This window comes from Aristolochia californica, unplaced genomic scaffold (genome assembly GCF_029961685.1).
Source record: "Aristolochia californica isolate CCGP_79_NKW_82.1479 unplaced genomic scaffold, dmAriCali1.0.hap1 SCAF_12, whole genome shotgun sequence".
Taxonomy (NCBI): Eukaryota; Viridiplantae; Streptophyta; class Magnoliopsida; order Piperales; family Aristolochiaceae; genus Aristolochia; species Aristolochia californica.
The window spans coordinates 27,417,855-27,438,638 of record NW_027181793.1 but is presented as its reverse complement, the minus strand read 5'-3'; the positions used below and the strand labels follow the sequence as shown (position 1 = coordinate 27,438,638).

At 38.6% G+C, this 20,784-nt stretch overlaps 2 protein-coding genes across 4 annotated transcripts in view; both read left to right on the top strand.

The window, feature by feature from the left end:
• Positions 1 to 5,172: 5,172 nt before the first annotated feature.
• Positions 5,173 to 17,856, top strand: LOC137945421 (FIP1[V]-like protein). 2 transcript variants are annotated; one of them, XM_068791309.1, is made up of 9 exons: positions 5,173 to 6,316; positions 7,820 to 8,073; positions 10,671 to 10,770; positions 10,882 to 10,950; positions 11,033 to 11,182; positions 12,638 to 12,739; positions 13,037 to 13,362; positions 13,508 to 15,137; positions 16,555 to 17,856. In XM_068791309.1, exons 1-9 carry the CDS (start codon positions 5,312 to 5,314, stop codon positions 17,218 to 17,220), a joined length of 4,302 nt encoding a protein of 1,433 aa, XP_068647410.1. In that variant the 5' UTR covers positions 5,173 to 5,311; the 3' UTR covers positions 17,221 to 17,856. The 2 variants fall into 2 exon arrangements, with proteins under 2 accessions (XP_068647410.1, XP_068647409.1); XM_068791308.1 differs by having other exon boundaries at positions 10,644 to 10,770.
• A 2,316-nt stretch (positions 17,857 to 20,172) lies between these two features.
• The window catches only part of LOC137945334 (CHD3-type chromatin-remodeling factor PICKLE), a 34,331-nt gene continuing 33,719 nt past the window's right edge, over positions 20,173 to 20,784 (top strand). Inside the window, exon 1 of one of the 2 annotated variants that reach the window (XM_068791181.1) lies at positions 20,173 to 20,271. In XM_068791181.1, coding sequence (XP_068647282.1) covers positions 20,248 to 20,271 — 24 coding nt within the window. In that variant the 5' untranslated portion in view covers positions 20,173 to 20,247. The remainder of the gene's footprint in view (positions 20,272 to 20,784) is intronic. The other variant, XM_068791180.1, reaches the window with a different exon arrangement.

Here is a 20,784-nt window from a genome sequence, read left to right as displayed (position 1 = left end):
ACGACATGGAAGAATTTGGTATTTACATCCCCATCGGTTAGTCAACTGAATCTAGCCCGTTGTTTCCAGTGAGTGGTTTCATTATTTAGAAGATTTGAAAGATCAAAATTTAAATGATTTCAGAGTAAAAGTTTAGGGGACAAGAGTGACCTTTGCTCTTCGAGGAGATCAAGTTTAGACATGCGGTGTTAGACAGAATTTTTCCCAGATGCAGCAATAGCACGGAGGTTTCAAGCCCATGAACGAATCTTTATCTTTAGGGCATTGAGCGTGAGAGGAAAGGACCATCCTGCATTTGGGTGGTGGTTAAGATCTTACCACCAGTCTTTCAGTTGGAAAACAAAAGAATCATGAAGAAGTCAATAGTTTTCAAAGCGAAAAGGACAGTGCCCCCAAGCTAGAGGGTGAGTATTGTTTTAGATTGGCCAGTTGGGGGGGGGGCATTGAAATCAAGGTGAGTAGCCAGGACAAATACCATGATAGGACTTTCTAGTGTAACTCATCCCCGAATGCGGCTCGATCGTTGTGACGTGTTGGACCATATATGCCCACAAGGGCCCAGTAAGTTCTCAAGGTCCTACAAAGAGAAAAAGAGGGCGGATTTTGTGGAAATAATTTCAACTAAGTTATGGTTCCAAGTGACAAAAATGCCACCGGAGTGGCCAACGGCATCTATTGTTGCCCATTCATGATCCGAGTTATACTAGAGACTCTAAGCAACAGATATATCAAAAATTTTTAGCTTAGTCTCAGTGATGATTACAATGTTAGGTTTACAGTAAAAAAATGTTGCTTTGATGATGCCACGCTTGGAGTGGAGCACGAGTTAATTTTCCTGACGTCCCAGGAGAGAACTATCATGGTGGGGGGGATGGTGAGATATCCTCTTTCGAATAGCAGAAGAGGTCGTGATAGTATCTGGAGAACTCCCATGTTAGCTCCAACATTTTCTCTGTCTCATGTGGAGATAATTTGTCCGCTTGGACCAGAAGATATTGTTTCATATTTTTGACCCGCTCCATGCGAGAGATTACAGGAAACCTGTCCAACCATTGGGGTCGAGGAGGAGTGGAGGGGAGGTTCTAAGCTAGGCAGGATTGTTTCAGGGCAAGACCCTTTCCTTATTTTTCTTCTTTCTTCTGAAGTAAGTGAGTGAAAAGGAGTGGGAGGGTGGTTTTTTGGACGTTCTGTGGGATTAGGTGAGGAGAAAAGGAGTGATAAAGGATCTGTTGGAGGACTCCCCATCGGAGGCCACCAGAGGTTTGTTCGAAGTGGGATTCATTGAAGCTCAGGGGGTTGGATAAAGGATGGTGGGGTATGGCGTGTGGTAGGGAGATAGTTGGTTGATTGGAGGGGTGTTGTGCCATTTCATAAGCTTTGGATTTTTTAGGGAAGGGGTCAAGAGTTCTTGGGAGCTATTAGATAGGCTATCATTATAGGTTTCATAGTTTAAGAGTGGCGACTTAGTGGTGGCGGGGGGGTTAAAAAGACATAGGATTTGATGATGTGGGTTTTCTGGAGATCTCAAGTTTAGAAGCATTTTTCAGGGGGACTGAAAAGAAGGTTCTAGTATATCTAGATCGAGAGGATAGGCTGGGAATTTGATGAATTGGGGGCTGTCAGCGGGGTTGATGTTGGCTTTTTTGAGGATTTGATTTGGGGGGTATATTTTTTTGGGGTTGACAGGGATAGATGATTCTTGGGGAATGGACTTGTTGCACTCGAAGGGAAAGGTATCAATTGGCGCAGAAATTTCACTTTCCGAGGGAGTTGTGGCAAAAATGAGAGGGGGGGGGGGGGGGGGGGGGGTCTCTACTTTTTTAGGAAGATAACCTTGGAGGGTTTCCGAGGGGACCGGTCATTGTTGAGTTGAATCAGCATTGATTCGCTCCTGCCTGAACTCGATGTTGGCTTGGTCCCAAATTGACTCAGCATCTCCGGAGTTGAGGTAGACTGGGTTTCACTTAGTACATAATCTTGCAAGTCAAGAATCATGAAGGGGAGAACGACCATCTCTTTGAACTCCAAGATGATCCAGGCAGAAAAACCTCCAGAAATAAGTTGAATTAGATGAGATCCACTTACCGGAGGTTTAGGTTTGAGGAAGAATCTTTCCCATAGGAGGTTTATTGGTTGGTCTCTGGCCCAGGTGAGATCGCCAAAGATGTTCGCCAGACTTGTAGTGCGATGCCTTGAACAATCATCCAATGGTCAGTGATTATGAGGTCGGGAGCCCAATTTTCCATATGTAGAACTGGGGAGTCCTTTTCTCTTTGAATACTTTGCAGTATACTTCTATCTTCTTTTGATTCGAAAACAATGAACCATCTTTTCCCCTAAATGTGGGTGATGATCTGTAGCTTGAGAGCATCGACTTTGCTCCAAATCCAATCTTCAATCTACTTGGTTGAGTTATAGTCGGGGTGGACTGAAATTACTACTTTCGTGGACAAACGCTTAGTTCCTTTGATTAGGGCTTCGTTCGAAAGTATCAGGGAGGTATGACTCTCATGGTGGCTAATTTGTGGTGTGGACAGAGGCGGAAGTGAGGGGTTTGGTTTTTGGTTTTGTGGAGGAAGGAGTATGAGCAACGGTTGAGGTGTGGTTTTTTCTAGAGCGAGTTGATGGGGGGTGGAGGATTGGCTTTTTCTTGCCATGAGGCGGAGATGGTGGTTGTTGGGGGTTTTTTGTAAGATTTGTAGGAGCGAGAGGCCGAATTTTTTCCATCCCAGGCCAGAGGTGTGGCTTTGGGGAAGAACTAACTTACTCCTCTCATTGTGCTGCATTGGAAGACTATAAGCCCCTCATTTCAGTATCCTAAAGCAGAAATCCATAAATATATCATTGAAAAGGTAATTTTAGTTGTCATAAAAATGGATGCGTGATACTTGCATTCCTTCCTATGCTCTTAGTTCTTTGTATTTTCCACCTTGATTAATGTTATATGTTCCATCAATCTAAGATTCAAAGACCCTTCATTTTATGGTACACTAGGTAAATGTTTAGACATAACAGTTGTTAAATTTAAAGATTAAAGTTTCTCCTTTCAATGACTATAGGAAAGAAACAAGGTGAATTATTATGGTAGATAGATGAACGAATACTTGTAATAGAACATTGATTAACTTTCTTGTTTATTATCAATGGGGTATTGTTTCCTTGAAGTTAGTAGATGCATGTGCGCTATAAGTGCCGAAAGTTGTTTATAATTATTAAAGATATTGTTAATTATGTGGGAGTTGAAAATATTGTTCAAATTATTACTAATAATACGGTTAACTACAGGGATGTGAGGAGGTTTTCAAGTTCTCAAATATCTATTAGACTCCTTGTAGATTCATTGTATAGATTCAATCATTGTGAATTTTTCCAAGCAAATATGGGAAGAACAACAATTAGGCGAATGTAACTTGTTGATAGTTGTTGGTTTAGTTTTAGATCTAAAGGTCAAATTACAATTGATTGAAATGTGTTTTTCGAAGATATATTATGAGGTAGAAGCTAGGATGAATGTAAATTTACTTCGTTGAACCTTAATTGAGATTTACGATAAATATGTTATCATGTGTAATACAGAAATTAGTAATGAAGAGATTGTTTATGAGCTTTATAGGCGTTTTTAAAAATTATAGGTGACATTCTTTGTCAAGTTTAAGTTGGTCAACATTAATGACTTATGTGAAACAAGCTGAAGTAGTGAATTCACTAAAGTCGAAATTAGATAATTATCTTGAAGAAAATTTGTATATTTGTGAATAAAGTTTACAATATAATTTTGATGTTTTATAATGGTGAGAAGTGAATAACTTAAAAATTTGGGTATTATCTAAGATGGCAGTTGAGATTCTTGCAATTTACACAATAGTCATAGAGTCTACTTTTAGTGTTGGTGGTAGAGTAATAGAACCATATCATTGTTCCTTGCCACCAAATACAAAAATAATTAGATTTGGGTTCTTCATGGTGTCAATAGAAAATCAGAAGGTGAACTACTATTGAAAAATTATTCATTATGATATTTTCTTGTGAATATTATATTTCTATTCAATAATTTTTTGTTTGATGATTATAGTATGAGAAGAAGCATATAAAGATAATGCTATCTGCTACATGATATTTTAATTTTTCTCAACTTGGTAATATTTTCTATTATATGAAGTATTTAGTAGTGGGAGAGTATTTTTATTAGATAATAATAATTTTTAATTTTTATTTTTGTTATAGGTGGACACTTTGCACAGGTGTTTGAGGGAGCAAATACTTAAAGGCACATAGTTTTATAGTGTGAAGGGAAAGGGTTGGAGTTTTTTTTTTTTTTTTGCATTTTTTTAGGAATGAGTTTCCATTATCAAAACCAGTTAGGTTTTGTGATAATGAAAAAAAATTAAAAATTTTGAATTTAATATTTGGTTCATAGTTTTTGCTATTTTACTCGGTTCAGAGTTTTTGTTTGGGTGATTAAATTAAATTTAGTACTGCTATTTGATTTGATATTTTGTGTTTGATTATTAACCATATTTATGCATAAGTTTATGCAATATAATCTATTAAAATTTTTATGTACAATTTATTTGATATGGTATTTTATGTAAAATTTATAATGTTAGTTGTAACTCAAACCCCACTCAACCTTGAGTTTGACTCGATTAAATTTTTTGAACTTAAGTCCACTTTAATGCTAAAAGTTGAGTTTGTGATGTTTCCAAGATCAAGCCAAATAAAAACCTACATAAGTTCGAACTTGGCTCGATTGGAGGCCTATCACCCTCCCTACTGACTACAGAAGTTCCACACTGTAGTAGAGGGTAACAAATCCTAAACCCTAGTTGCGATTTTGGGGAAGCTTTAATTTTTTGTTAATTTATTTTTAATTAATAAAATATTATAACATCATCAGGTCAATAGACGTTAAACCGGTTTTCACCTCTGTATTTTACCTAATCAATCTACAAACTGGATTTACGTCAGGTCAATGAGTAACACTTTCAAGTTTCAACCAGCTTCACTCAAACACAATTAAATTGCCTAGCCTGATTTTCTATGGGCCTCAATGGGCCGTCCAAGATGTGGTTTTCGAACGATGATAGGTGGTCCAATCGAGATCCTGGGCCTCTCTTTTTATTTTTTGTCAACTAGTACACGAACTGCACCGTCCTCGGGGGCGAGGAGCTTCTACGTCCAGATGGCCCCAAGTTCCACACTTCAGAGATTCGGCAGTGAGGGCTGAGGAGAGAGCGAGAGAGAGAGAGGTGCAGCCTGTAAAAACCAATCGCGATTCTACTCCGAAGAAACGCCGCAGTTGTAGTAGGCGATGGAGGACGAAGACGAATTCGGCGATCTCTATACCGATGTTCTTCGTCTGCCATCTTCCGCCACTCCGCCTCAGCCGCCGCCTCCGTTTCTTGCCTCCTCTTCCGCCTCTGCCAAGCCCACCGCTGGTTTCCTCTTTCAATCTCACGAAGACGGCGGCGACGAGGACGAAGATTTTCTTTACGTCTCTCCTCCTAAGACTAGTTACAAGCCCCCGTGCCAAGCCCTAGCTCGGCAGCCTATTCGCTTCTTCCAGGAAGAATCTGTCCAGGATCGACGACCCGATGCGTCTACATCTCCTTGTCGGAAGCAAACAAATTGTGAGGGCAACGCGATACTTGACGCTAGGGAGCCTGAAACGGCGGAAGCGTCTGTACGAAATGAAGATTTCGCCGAGGTTTCTGCTGAGCGGGTTAGGGTTTTGGAATCTCGTGATGGGGCACACGGGGCTAGGGGTTCGGAAGAATTTGGGAGAGGCAAAATTCCGGAGGCCGAAGGCGAAAATGGGGCTCTTTCGGGGGAGAAGATGAGGATTGATGTCGGGGTAGGGGATTTGGATGCGGAGCCAGTGATCCCTGGCTTGTCCACTGATACATTTGCGCCCTTTCATGGTCCGGACGAAGTGAATACTCCTAGCGGGAACCGAAATGTCGGTGCAGTGGCTGCTGCTGGAGATGATTCTGATAGTGATAGCGAGGACGATCTGCAGATTGTTCTGAATGATAATACAGGCCCAGTTGTAGCGGAGAGGAGCGAAGGTGCGGGTAGTGACGATGAGGATGATGAAGATGGTGAAGATTTGGTGATTGTTGCAGACGATGGAGCCCTCCTCAGCCAGCCAGTGGAGGATCAGGAATGGGGAGAGGAGTCTGCTCCAGCAGCAGCGGATGGTGAGAGGAAAGATGGAGGAGAGGCGGCAAAAGTAAATGGAGGACTAGGCGGAGCTGTTGGTGCGAGGATCGGGTATAGCAATCATGGGTATCATCCTCACCATTCCCAGTTCAAGGTTAGTTATGTGATTTCTAAGAAAGACAAAAGAACGAACATTGGCGTTGTTAATTGTCCCTTTCAGTTGGGAGTATAAGTTGCACCATGTAATTTGCTTAATGTAAATTTCTTTTAGCATATTGGAAGTCTTTCGGTTGCTTGTAATTACTGGAAATGTGCCCGGGCATGTGTAATGGTTGAATGTTCTTCATAACTACATTCATTACGAATTCTGTTTTTTTACCAAGAATTTTGGGTAACAAACAATCGCATGATGGGAAATCTGTACAAGATCTCTGGAAAGTGAGAACCTTGAGCTATTCACATCACCAGGACGTCCTTAAAAGGAGGGAGGAGTTTAGTAGTCCATAATGACGAGTCTTTTAATTCTAGTCTTAAACGTCAATAAATGCTCATTCGATCCAATCCTGGGATAATCTCGTTTCTAATTGATGGTTTCAGATTTCAGTGGTCATATTGTCTGTGTCAAAGTCAAGTCAATGCAATGATACTGTTGGATATCCGTTGTGGTTCTCCCTTTTGGAACTGCATGTATTTGTTTATTTCTTGTTTTTCTTTTATAACTTATTATTTAGTTGTTCAAAAATAATTTTTTAAAAACGTTCGCTAGTGAATGGAATAAAGAGGCAGGGTACCCTATCATAAAATAAACAGTTACCGTCATGAAACTTGCATGAATGCATTTGAGCTTTCTTATTTGGTGTTAATTTTTTTGGGTGCTCAATATATCACTATTGAATGGAATAAAGAGGCAGGGTACCCATAAAATAAACAGTTGCCGTCATGAAACTTGCATGAATGCATTTGAGCTTTCTTATTTGGTGTTAATTTTTTTGGGTGCTCAATATATCACACCCCATGTTTATATATTCCATAGATGCTCTGTGAAGTCCGTTGCATTGGTTAAAATACTTCCCCTAGTCATTCTCATTGAATAGATCAGTTAAAAAATATGTGATTGTAGTGGTTGATTACACATGCGCACACATCCTTTATCCCTCAGAGACACTTGAACTCAAGACATTACACTTAAAACCCCCTATGTGACTATTGAGCCAAAGGCCCAAGCCAAAATTTGTAGTTTTAGTGATTTAAGCGAAGGCGTCACATTGGATTACAATGGAGCAGTATCTTAGTTCAATATGAATACTTGACTGCTACACATAATGGTTCATGAAATAAATCATAGCACTTATAACAATTCTGTCGTTTCTATTTAACATTTTCAATCTTAAGTAGTTGTATTTGTGAACAAGTATTGATGTCTGTGGCAAATATCATTGCATGTTGCTGTACTTTCATTTCTCCTAGTAGAGAGTGTAATGGGTGTGCCAATGCCTTTCAGTCTAGTATTTCATGGGGTTTTAAATTGCACTTGTCTATTTTATTGGTCAAGTGAATTCCAGTTGCTCAAACATACCTTCTGATTGAAGTATTGTTTTACTTTAATTCTTTTTAATAAAGGTTAAATGTCTTGATCAGCATGTGCTTTTGTATGCAGTATGTGAGGCCAGGAGCAGCTGTGCCCCCGGGGACTGTTCCAGCTATTAATGGTGCCTCAGGACAGGTCCGTCCTCCTCTTACCATGGGCCCAGTGGCTGGCCGTGGGCGAGGTGATTGGAGGCCAATGGGGATGAAAAGCATGCCCACCATGCAGAAAAGTTTTCACCCTGGATATGGTTCATCTGTTTGGGCCACCAGTTCATCAGGGCGTCCTTTTGGTGGTGGAATGGAATTCACTCTGCCATCTCACAAGTAAGTTTAACTTGTTTTCATGGACATATTGCAGTCTTTACCGACCTTCTTTTTTTTTTTTTTTTGGTGGTTGATTTAATCATAAGATTATACTTTAACGCCTATGTAAGTTTCACCTAATGTAAAAACCAATCTTGTGACCAACTGGTGAGTTGATCAGGTCTGGTTGAATTTTGTTCAAGAGGGTCTGACCATGGTTGATCTGGGGTGATGTTATATGATGCCATCTGTAAAAAAGAAAAAGAAAAGAAAAAATATCATGGGGAGCTCTACCCTCCTCTTCTACAGAAGGGAGGGGGAACTCTACCCTGCCTTCCCTCTTCCTTTCTTTTGGTGGGGGAGGGGTCCTCACCTTCCGCACCGGTTGAAAAAAAGAGAGAGGGTGGAGCAGAATCCTCCTCCTCCCTCAACTCTCTATTCCAAAACAGAAAGGTCAAGGAGGAGGGAGACTCCACATGCCCTCCACCCACCCTCTTTCCTCTAATGGGGAGGGCTTACCCCAACTGCGTAGTTCAGAAGAAGAGAAGGGGAGGGGGAGGGGGAATGGTGTGGTTTGGTCTACTAGTCAAAAATAGGTATTGATAACATTGGTTCCCAGTCAAACCACAAAAGACTGGCCATGCCTAAAAGTTTTTCCTCTCTCCCCTTGGTTTGTGCACTATCAAACCCGTATAGGGGGCTGGATCTGGTTTCACCTGGTTCAACTGGCCAGTCTGTTCCAGGTTTGATAACATTGGTTTCACCAATAACTTCTTCTCAAGTATAGAACAAAACACTTTCCCTTGTGCACTACCTGAAAAAAAGGAACTCTTAGAGAAGCTTTTAATATTTTGATGAAAGGAGAGGAGCTACCAGATTATGTGGTCAAGAGAAGTTACCTTTCTAGCTAAGAATGTGATGGGATTCCTACTAGGGAGGAGAAGTTCAATATAGAAGTACTTGGTAGTACACAACTGGAGAACTTTTTATTAGGTGGAGAGATTACTAGCTTTCTCCACTTTGAAGCTGATGTTAGGATGTTAAGAAGTGTGTTTAAGCATCCTTAAGCTTAAAGTCTATGAGCATGAGAAGGTTTTCTCCAGAGAACTGTACAACATGGCAGGTACTTCATAAGCCTTTTGTGAGGGGACATATCTAAATGGATTTCTAAGAGATTCTGAGCTGAAAAAACAATGAAATCTTTTTGTATCAACATACCAGTTAAACTTTGCTATTTGTGAGTCCATTTAGTTGGGTTATAGTCAATGTTCTGGGTTACTGAATCAGAACACATTTATGATCTGTGAAATGCAGCATGAGCTTATTTTTTTAAAGTTTCTGTTTATGGAGTGAAAAAAGGAATTCCAAAGCTCCCTAGGGAGAAATGTACATGTGCAAGAAGAGATACATTACACTTAAAAAAAGGAAAAAAACTGAGAATTGATACACAAAACCAAAAATACACTAATCTAAAAGAATAGAGTTGCAGCTCTGTCTGCAACACTGTTGGTGCTTCTACAAGTGTTATTTCAGGATCCAGTGATAGAACTAGAATTGTCCATGGTTTCATTTAAAAGCTTCAAAAAATCTTCCCAGTGGTGAAGCTAAACCCTGCAGATTTTCCCTCAATGATCACGGAAGAAGAAAACCTGCTGATACACAGGAATAGTCCTTGGAGGAGCCACTGGATTCAAAACGGTTGAAGGGGACAGAGAAAACATAGAGGATATTCGGAGTGGTTATATTGTCCACTAATGAATCAAAGGGTTGGGAGAACAAATCCAATGTCCAAATGTTAAGACATTTGAAAACATTTGGTGTGCATTCATGTTTGTATATGTAAAACTGGATCACCCGATTATCTGTAGCTGCTTGATTTGATAACAGAAATGCCTCTGTCCATAAAATGTTCCCATTAACCTGGCTCTTGGAAAACCTTTCTGCATACATCTAGGATTATTCTTTGATTGCTTTGACAGTCTCATGTGTGGTAAGTGCTTCTCGTGATGCTTTTGATCTAGAGTTATGATTTGTTGGAGGGAACCACTGCAAAGAGTAATATGTGTTGAGCTAAAATTGAAGGCTTAAATTGATCCTCATCAATTTGTTTGGGTGCATGATAAATGCAACATAAGTTACTTTTTTTAAAAATAAAAAAATGTAGAGACACCTCCAATCTTATGTTAGCATGTTTTTCAATCTATAACATATCAGTCATGGGACCTATGCTCATCAAAACGCTGCCCCTTGCTTTCCCACATCCATCGTCAAATCGAAAAATAAAATTTGCTTGGCTTGGTTGCAGCAGACCGCATGTATTTTAAATGCATGGTTTTACTTGATTTGAAATGGACATATAGGAAAATTTCTGAAAAACTTTCTTTTGTCGTCTGCTTTTACCTCTTGTATCTATCAACATTCATGCATGCTCGTATACACACAAATATGTATTGCATGATTCCACTTTTATGATCTACTTTTGTAGTTCTACACTCAAAGCACATGCACTAATGCACACAGTGTATGGTTCAAAAACCTGACTGCAAACATGTTTATCACACCTTTACAATATTTTTTGAATATATTTTCAGGACAGTATTTGATGTCGACATTGATAGTTTTGAGGAGAAGCCATGGAGGTATCCTGGTGTAGATATATCAAACTATTTCAACTTCGGATTAGATGAGGATCACTGGAAAGAGTACTGCAAGCAGCTGGCAAGTTGCTCTAGCATTATTGAAAAAGCAAATCCTGCCCCTTCTACATGACTTGCAACTTTGAGGCATAGTTTTTCGTAAATCCGTTGACTTAATTACGGATTTATGCAGGACCAACTTCGTTTGGAAGCTACCATGCAAAGCAAAATTCGGGTTTATGAAAGTGGGCGATCTGAGCAAGTAATGAAAATTTTGGGCATACTGGAGCTTATTTTCTGATTCATTGCATTGAGTTTCATTCATTTGCTGGTTTGTGTCTCAGGACTTTGATCCAGATTTACCTCCGGAACTTGCAGCTGCAGCAGGTCTTCATGATGCTTCTGTCAATAATGCAAATCAGGGGAAGACAGCTGTTGGACAAGGTGATTTTATGGGACAAGGGAGGCCAACTACTCGCATCCGTCCACCTCTGGTATATCATTTTTGTCTGCGCTATTATTTGTTCAAGTTTCTTCTTTACTTCGTCATATAAATTTGCCAGCTTGTATTTTCTACTCAATGATGAAAAACTATTGAAGTTCCATTTCCAGTTAGTTGAGATGAAAGGAAAGAGGAGCAAGAAGTAAATTCAAATAGTCTCAGGCCTAATTATTTTTTTGGTCAATATCTGACTTTTTTTTGTATATGTGGTCAGAAGTAGTTCTTTCCCTTGATTCTCTCATAGGCCCATGCTTTTGGGCGTTCTCTTCTTATTCAAGTTCAGTTATTTTTTTGGAATAATGGTGCATATATTGAAAACAAAGAAGGAAGATTACAAACCTAATGTCGGGGGCCTGACTCCACAACAAAGTGTTGGAGAGAGATGCCCGCCTTGGCCCGGGAATCTGCTAGGTGATTAGCAGATCGTGGAATGTGATTCCACTTACAGTTTAAAGGAGAAAATAAATTATATATCCCTTTGAACATATCCCAATGACACCATGGGGGATGGCCGTGATTCCACTTATTCAAGTTTAGTTATTAGAAGGAATTGTTTTGATTTTGTCAGATTTCATGCTTCTCCTCCTATGGTCAGTTGAGATCCTGCCCCAGTTGGATATCTTAAGATCTATTTTAATGGGAAGTCGTTATATAATCCCAGATCAGCTGGTATGGATGGGGCATTTCAGGATAACAATTGGAGTTGTCAAATTTGCTTTTTTGGGTCTTGTTGGTAGGTGTGATGTGGTTGAAGCTGAAAGTAGAGCTTGTTTTAAAAACATTCAGATATATGTTCAGCATTTTTCTGGCCCTCTCGTAGTTGGAGACTCTCGTATAGTCATCTTTTGGCTTTTTGGTTCTTCTAATTCCTGCCCCATGCCTTTGGCATTATTATGATGAAATAGTTCATCTGTGCTCAGATGTTGCAGTACCTAGGACATATTCTATGATTAGCTAATCATGTTGCTGATGGATTACTAAATTAGGTGTTTCTAGTCCTTGCATTTCAGTTGGGGATTCCATTCCTCTTGAGGATTGAGGGTTGAGGGTTTTCCTCTTACCCTGCTTTTGTTGTATCTGTTTACATCTTAATGAATCTCCACCCAGGGTATTTTTTTTTCAGGGCTTGTTGTATGTGTGTTCCTGGCTGATTTTTCTTTTTTCCTTCTGTGGTTTTGTTTGCTTTGTTGTTGTGTCTGTTATGTGGGGGGCATTTGTGTTAATTACCTTTTTTATTATGGCCTAATTTTTTGTCACCTCTTTCTTCTTTAATGCAATTCCCATTATTCTCAAAAAAAAAAAAAAATCATCGTCATTTTAAAGAAAAAAATAGTTGTTTCCCCTTCTGCATATCATCATTTTTACTGTGTTTTGCTGACTAAATGTTTTCTTTTAGTCCTTAATAAAATTTCTCACTTTCCTGTCATGTACCTTTTGTTTGTACCAGCCAACAGGGAGGGCAATACAGGTTGAAGGTGGTTATGGTGAGCGTCTTCCATCCATTGATACAAGGCCTCCTCGAAACCGTGATTCTGATGCAGTCATAGAGGTAATCTGCTGTTGTTAACCAATTTTTTCATCTGTCTTTACTCCACCAAATGAGACAAGCTTATTTAGTCAGCCTATTGCTTAAACCTTTCCTGAGGTCTCTTGGATCCTTAGTTCGTGATTGATCTGGAACTGGATCTTAGGTAGTCAGATTTGAATCTAACCTAGATCCCTGCCTAAATTAGTTGATAGCCCTATTTCTCAAACAATCCGCCCCACTTCCCCTCTGCATATATCTATCCATTCATGTGCTCATAAATTGCGGACGACTTACCTATTGGAGGATTTGGTTGTGCAGATTATTTGTCATGATCCAGTAAATGACAATGCCATCACATCTAATGGTACATCTGAGCCAGAGAATGAGACCCAAGTTGAAGAATTTAGAGGCAATGAAATTGAAGAAGATGAATATGGGAACCCTCTCCCCTCGACATCTGATGGGAGGAAGAGGGAAAAGATGGCAAGTAGAACACCTGATATGGGTCGTGGTCGTGATGATGTAATTGCTAGTGGTGGGCTACCTTCCTGCCCATCTGAGGCACCGGTTCCATATCATCATAGTTCTAATATCCGAGGTCAGGTGTACCCTAGTGGAGAATCTGGCTCATCCCTGGGAGGAAGGTACCGCATAGTTATAGCGACAGTATATAAATTGGATATTGCTTGTGTAAAATTTTTGCTTCTTATTACTCATCTCTATTTTGTCTGTGGATGGTAGCGTGGTAGGTTGAACTTATTTGTACTAATTTTTTCATGCAAAAAACAGGTCGCCACAAGAGGCACCACGAGAGAGGTGCTCTGACACAAGTGGTGATAATGTAAGTGATGTCAAATCAAACCATTGTTCTGACATAATCAAGGCTGATGCCGAACAAAATGAAAATTCTAAAGATGACTTTGAGGGAAAACAAATACCTGAAGGGTCATCCACTGAAGAAGTTGAGGCTGTCAAGGAGCTAAGTCTAGAACGGAGAAAAGATGGACATGATGATCAGCTTGCTTTAGCTGATAGCACAGAATATGAAGGAGATGAAATTGCATCAGATTTGGGAGCCCCAAGTGAGACCCGGGAAGAGAGTAGCTTGGATCATTCTATAAAGAAACAAAAGCTAAGTTCTCGAGTGGAATCTGCAACTCAACAGATTGAGAATGGGGATGAAATGAGGCCAGCTCATAGTGATAGTAGCAAGGGAAGATCTGGGAGTAGCAGGGATTATCAGAGAAGAGGAGAAGGTGGAGAAGATGAAGTTGTTCAAGATGGACGATCAAGATGGGTTGGAGAAGCAAGAAGGACTCAAGATGGAGATGAGCCAATTTATCGCAGGAGAGATGATTATGGTCGAGAAGGGAGACATGAGGTGGAAAGAAGCCATTTGGTCTCGAGAGGGAGAGATGACACTGGTCACTCTTATCTGCATAGAGACTGGGATTCAAATTCAGGGCATTATTCACGAGTCAAAGGAGAGGGATTTGAGCGACAGAAGGAAAGGGACAGTTCAGTGGGAACTTGGCAAAGGAGGGAAGAGGATGTGCAACGGAGAAGGCCAAAAGATGAAGAGATCAAGAGGCGTGACCGTGTTGAGGAAACAGGATCTAGGCATAGGAGTCGTGTTCATGAAAGTGAAAGGTCTGAAAAGAACGACCATCTCTTCTCTCGAAAACGTGTGGAGGATGGGGATTGGCGAGGTCGGCATGAGAAAGAAATTAGATCAACTAAGCAAAGGGAGTGGGAAGATATTGCATTGGGACGGCATGAAAGCTTAGATGAGTCTCATCTTAAAAGAAGGAAAGAGGGTGGTCCACAAAAAAGAGAACTTGATAAAGAAGAAATATTGCATGGATATAGAGCAACTGAAGAGAGAAGGAAAAGAGAAAGAGATGACTTGGTGGACTCTAGAAGGAGGGATGACCCAGTAAGGCAGAGAGATAAACCTGATGAACATCATCAATCTGTAAGACACAGAGAAGAAAATTGGCGCCAGAGGGAGAAGGAAGACCGGCAAAGGGTAAAACAACTCCATGAAGAGAACAAGTGGGTTGGGAGCGGAAGGACTAAAGATGAGTCAAAGGGATTAGTCTCTGAAAAAGATTATCCACAGAGAGATAAAAGGCGGCATATAGAGCTGCCAAAGAGGCGAGAAAGATTAGAAGAAGATACATCTTTGCAACATAGGGGACGTGAGGATGTTTACTCTCGTGATAACCAATTTAATTATGAGGAGAAGAATTCAAGGCATGAAAGGTCAACTGGTCAGAATGATCGTCTTGTAGGGTCATATAAGGAAAAGCACAAAGAGAATCCAAGGAAGAGCAAAGAGTCTGAGGTGAGTGATCAAAATGCTGTAGGGCATGGCAAGAGACGGCATGATGACCGTGGTACCCACAAAAACGAGAAGGTATGAGGATTTTTTGTTCACTGGAAGTTACAAAAGCTCAAAAGCAGCTAACCTTCATTGTATGGAATCTCTTGTAGTAGCTTGTCATGCTCGGAAGAAATTTTGGAGGGGTCTATGTTGTTTATATCCTGTGGTAAGGGAACGAAAGGTTCTTCCCTGTGTGTTCAAGTGTTTACAAAGCTGCTAAGGTTAGAAATAAAGTTGAAGGACGAGGCTGGAATATGAGTAACCCAGCCTCTCCTGTCTCAACTCTAAAAAGTTTCTTCACGTTCATAGAGTCATTAAGTTTTACCAGAAAAAAAAAGTTCAAATAGTGGATCTTGAATTTACAGGTGAAGTTTTATAGCTAGCAATAGCTAGCACAATAGAAAGAAACCACTAACAAAGTATTCTTAGAGCAGAGAATAGATAAACAAGATAGCTGTCAGTGCCCCAGTAACTAAAGAAAAGAAATGTATTGCCTCAAGAGTGACCCAAGTTACAAGAGATCCCCATTTATTTATAGACTCCAAAGTTTGAGTTATCTATTTTAAATTGACCTGAAAATTGCTCAATTTCCATCATCATAGGGCTTTCTTAGAATTAAATTTTTTCGTTGCGTTTGAGCTTAACTTTCTATGTTGGAATTGCTGAGATATGGAAAGGAATTCCAACATGAAGTTAACAAGAAACTATTAATCTTAGAGTAACTAATTTTGGGTATTTAATAGCAAATGACTTCTTTTTCCTTCCCAACTAATGACTTGTACTAAAATTAAAACCCTCCTAACAGGGGACTGTTGACAAACAAAGAAACTGCTAAAAGTGGCCATTGCTGATTTTCCCAAAATAAGAAGTTATGAAAGTAAGAAACTTTCTAAATGAGGCAGTTGAAATTTCAGTTTTATTTTTTCTTTTTTTCTTTTTTTCTTGTCCTTCCTCTTTGTAATTTCAATTATTTTGCATGATATTGTCTTATCTCATGTTCTTCAGCAAGTTTTCTGCATCTTTAAAGAAAAAGGCAGTTTCTTCTACATTTAAGCCATGCACTACCACTGTTTGTAAGCAATGTACAAAAAGCTCATCTCTATTCAATGAGATCTATTAAAAATGATGGGTAATATGAGTACATGAACTTTTAATGTGCCAACTATTTGCTTGATGCAATGGGTGGCTCTTAGAAGATTGGCCCGGTTTTATATGTCCTTTCTTGTATGTCTTTTTTATCATTTAATTTTTTAATTTACTTGTGTTAAAGTAACATTAAGTAAAGTGCTAAAAAAGAGGAACTAATAATTTATTGTAGGGAGATGATAAAAAAGGATTTAGTTCACAATAAAGGTGGACATCAGATGTGAGGTTTGCTGATGGCAGCTGATCAACAGATTTACCAATCCATAGAAGTGATTGTTACTGAGAAATTATTTGTGTTGTTCAGGTTACCATGAGAAGTACTAGTGTTCAAGAAAGCAACATAATTTCACCGCCAGATCCTGCTGATTCTCATGACCATGGTCCCTCCAGGTCATCTACTGCGACATTTCCTAAGAAAGGTCATCATCATCATGATCACCATGATCAGACACAGCACACTTCTAGAAAACGTGAAGAAGATAGTACAATGGATAATGAGGTCCAGCATGGCTCCCGAAGGGGTCGCTCCAAATTGGAGCATTGGACAAGCCAGAAAGAAAGAGATATAAACCCTAATTCCCTTAGTTCTTCTATTGCAAAGTCCAGTAAGGAGAGTGGCAACAATGATGGTAGATCTGTAGGTACTGAACAACCAGTTGAGAGGGATGAGACAGTTGCTGTTGTTAGCAATGAAAAGAATAGAGATTTGAATAAGGATCCTGATATGGGACACTCATCTGAGAACAAAAAGGTTGATTTAGATAAAGTTGGTGATGATCGACACATGGATACTTTTGCAAAACTAAAGAAACGAAGTGAAAGGTTTAAGCTTCCTATGCCTAGTGAAAAAGACACGTCTACAAATAGGAGGGTGGAGAATGAAGCAGTGGTTTCTCAGAGTGAGAATCCCACTTCTCTGGTGATCAAACAAGAACGACCAGCCAGGAAGCGTAGGTGGGTTGGTAGCTGAGTTTCAAGGGAGAGCAATTTGTTTGAAATGTTTTTTGTCATTTTCAAAGCAGGGGTACTCTTGCAGTTGCTATCAGTCCCATACATGTCCCATCTGTTTTCTGCATTCCAGCTTGCATATGCAGATTGTGGACTTGAGAACTTCATGGAGAACTCGAGAATATCCACAAGGCGGAATCCACAGCTACCTCAGCTTTGTTTCTCCTTCCTTGATATCTCAGCCAATAATGTTGTGCTCCGTTTCCTGTTTTAGTGAATGTTTGTGCAATGCGATGTAACATTGAACTGGTCCTTTGCAGTGACCTAAAAAAGAATTTCTGTTTTATAGTATACGATATTGCAGGGTTGCGGCTGGCGTTAAAACTGGCTCAAGAGCTGTGCAGCCCAGCGGATAGCCATGGTTACCATGGATGTAAAGGTGAGTTAGCTGAAGAGAAGCTTATGGCGGAAGACCGGCACCTGACCTCTGCTGTCTGCAGCGCTGCAAGCCTGGAAAGATGGGTTCTTGGGCTCTTGATTGTAAATGCAGCAGGCTCTCTGAATTTTTTTTTATTTTGTATACTTACTAGATGACGCATCATTGGCACTATACCCCCACACGATCAAAGCAATAATTTGTTAAGCGAAATGAAAGGAAAAATATCAAGGAAATTAATTACAGTTTGATGTCTTTAGTAGAACAGTTGGGGCCGTGAAATATGTTCGAGTAGACTAGGATTTCTCATTGGTCCATCTTGCCCGGACAATTCAATCGACTACCAAATAATACTTGCGAGAATTGTTTTCGTTGCAAGGTCAGTAACGGCTTCTAGAATCATTTTCTCATTATGGTGCGTGTCTTGCAATCCGAGGAACGTTGTTTGGCGGTTATTGCTCCGGACATTTATCAAATTTCTCAAGGGGTCTATTTGCATTCCCTCCCCCTTTCTACCCCCTGATTTGATTTTTTGCATAATAATTATTTATCAAAAGTAAATAGTTGTTATTTCTATTTAATTTGTGTTTTAGTTTATTTATTTTTTTATTTTAAATTGTTTTAATTTTTTTTAACAAATTATTTTTTGTTCAACTTATGTGTGTTTCATTTATTTATTTAAAAACTAAAAATACTTTAAAATCTATTACTTTATTAAAAGACGATGTTTATTATTTACTTAATTTTATAACAAAATCTATTAAAAAATATTTTATATTTTCCATTTTGTGTTTCAACATAAATTTATAATTTACTTTTCTATTTTCTTTTAGTTTGTTTATTTTATTTTAAATTATGTACATACTTTTTTATTTTTTATTTTTACTTAGTTAAGTAACCATGTTTGTTTAGGTATATTATTTTTTATATATTATTTTAATTATTATTTTTTTAAAAATTATTTATCTTTTTTAATTAAAAAGCTAAATAAATTTATCTTAATAAAATTAAATCTATCAGTATTTTATTAATAACTCATTATCCACTTTCCACTATATTTTCCATTGTGCACATTAACACAAGAAAATACATTACACTACACTTTGAGCACACTAGTTCAAAAATAATTATTTTTCAAAAGTAATTCACTTTGAGGTCTAGTTAGTTCATATTGGGAGAAAAGGAAAGTGGATTCAAAATCATTTTCATTTACCCAAAATCGTTAGTGTGCGCCCAAGAGGGAAAATGAAAGTGAATGAACTATATAATTCACTTTCACTCACTCTTTTGATAATTCAATCTTTGCTTCCCAACCTCGTCGTTGATGCTCCTCTTGTTGACCATTGATGAGCTTTGAAACCTTCCTCTCGTCATGTTGCTTCCTTCTTGCTCTGTAGATACTCCCCTACTGCCGTTGCTTGGCTTTGCCCTCGCCTTCGACACCTTCCTCTCAACCCTAAACCCTCATCCTTCTTCGTCACTCTTGAATCTTCTATAATCCTTCTCCTACAATTTTCTCTGCTTTTATTAGAGATGCCCCATATAAGCAGCGTTTTTGTGTCTCTCTTCGTCGTCATGGTGGCCATGTTAGTAGCTGCGGGCACTTGCCTTGTCTTCGGATATTGGATTTGGGTTTGCATTGCCCATGCTTGGCTGCTTCGCTCTTCATATCGAACTAGGAAGGGATGAGAATGAGGGTTTTTTTTTTATATTTTATTTTTTATTTTGACGTTAGGGATGTGTATTTGGGGTGTATTCATTTGTTCGTTGCAATTGATTGGGTTTGTGGTGGAGGGTTTTTGTTCAAGTATTATATATAATTAATTAAATTAATAATTATTGTATTAATTTAAACTAAACTAAAATCTATCTTAAATTATTAATAAAATACCCTATTTAATTATTTATTATATTAATGACTTAATATTATATTATATTATTAATTTAAGATTAAAAATTAAGATATTGTAAAAGTCATAATTCGAGTATCTAGACATTATAAAAGTAACCATGTTTGTTTAGGTATATTATTTGTTATATTTAATTAAATTAATATTTATTTTTAAATTAAAATTATTTAGCTTATTTTGTTAATTAAAAAGTTAAATATAACTATATTCTAAAGTTAAATCTATCAAGGTATTTTATGAATAAACTCATTCTCTTGTTTCCACTATATTTTCCATTATGCACACTAATACAAAAAAATACTTTCCACTACACTTTCTATCGAATACGTGATTCACTTTCACTAAGGCTCTCACCTTCCCCGTACTTACAAAATGTAGTAACCCTCCCCCCCTTTAGCTTACTAAAAAACGTAAAGCTATTTTAAGTAATTCCAATGCTATTAGATGGGATGTATAAGCTTTTATTTGATGTGAAGAATAATATAAAAGCAATAATTTGACAGAAAGGCCGTATAGAAAAAGTAAAAAGCCCTACTTAATTTACTTTTTAACCTAAGCCTACCGATCGTGCTAATAACTCTTCTAGATTAATTATTGTTGTTATTTTAGCTTAGTCTTGTATCTTCTTTCTTGGCTCCTGTTTTCTTTCTATAACCTCTCCGTCTTTCTCGCATACTGCCCTGCCGGAGAGTCTCCCGACTGTATGTCTGCAAACCGGACGACGAAGGTAAGTTCTCTTCTAGCCTAGGAGATTCAATTACGATATCAATTTTTTAATTCTATCCATTTTCACCAAATAACACTGCATAAGCTGGAATCAGGAATCTGCTAGCTTGCCTCATTTCCTAGCAGCACTCTTATTATAGATTCACTTCCATCTGCAAGAAGATGCTTCGAAAAAGTTTTGCGTGCGACGAAAAGTGAGAGGAGTGGAAGATGTTAAAATTTCCTAATTCAAATATCAGTTACTCGTTTGGTTTCCCTACTAACGTTTTTTGAGACCAATTTAGTTACATTTGCGATCAATTGCGATGAAGAAGTTAAATGAAACGAACAGGGAGAAAATTAAGTGCTCTCTTCAATCATTTTAACGAAACTGTGCTTCGATGTAGTCGCAGTTATTCTGTTATTTTTCTTCTTTTGGTTCCAGGAGAATATCAGAATAAATATTTAGGGCAGTTTTTTCCTTGATGCTTTTCATGCTTATGTCACATAAATAGCATTTTTTGGCTTCTACGAG

What these genes read in the sequence shown, in the direction of transcription:
- LOC137945421 (XM_068791308.1), top strand. Translation starts at nt 5,312, where the DNA reads ATGGAGGACGAAGACGAATTCGGCGATCTCTATACCGATGTTCTTCGT. An exon ending in CTCACCATTCCCAGTTCAAG is followed by an intron (nt 6,317 to 7,819) that starts GTTAGTTATGTG and finishes TTTTGTATGCAG; the next exon opens with TATGTGAGGCCAGGAGCAGC. An exon ending in ATTCTGATGCAGTCATAGAG is followed by an intron (nt 12,740 to 13,036) that starts GTAATCTGCTGT and finishes TTGGTTGTGCAG; the next exon opens with ATTATTTGTCATGATCCAGT.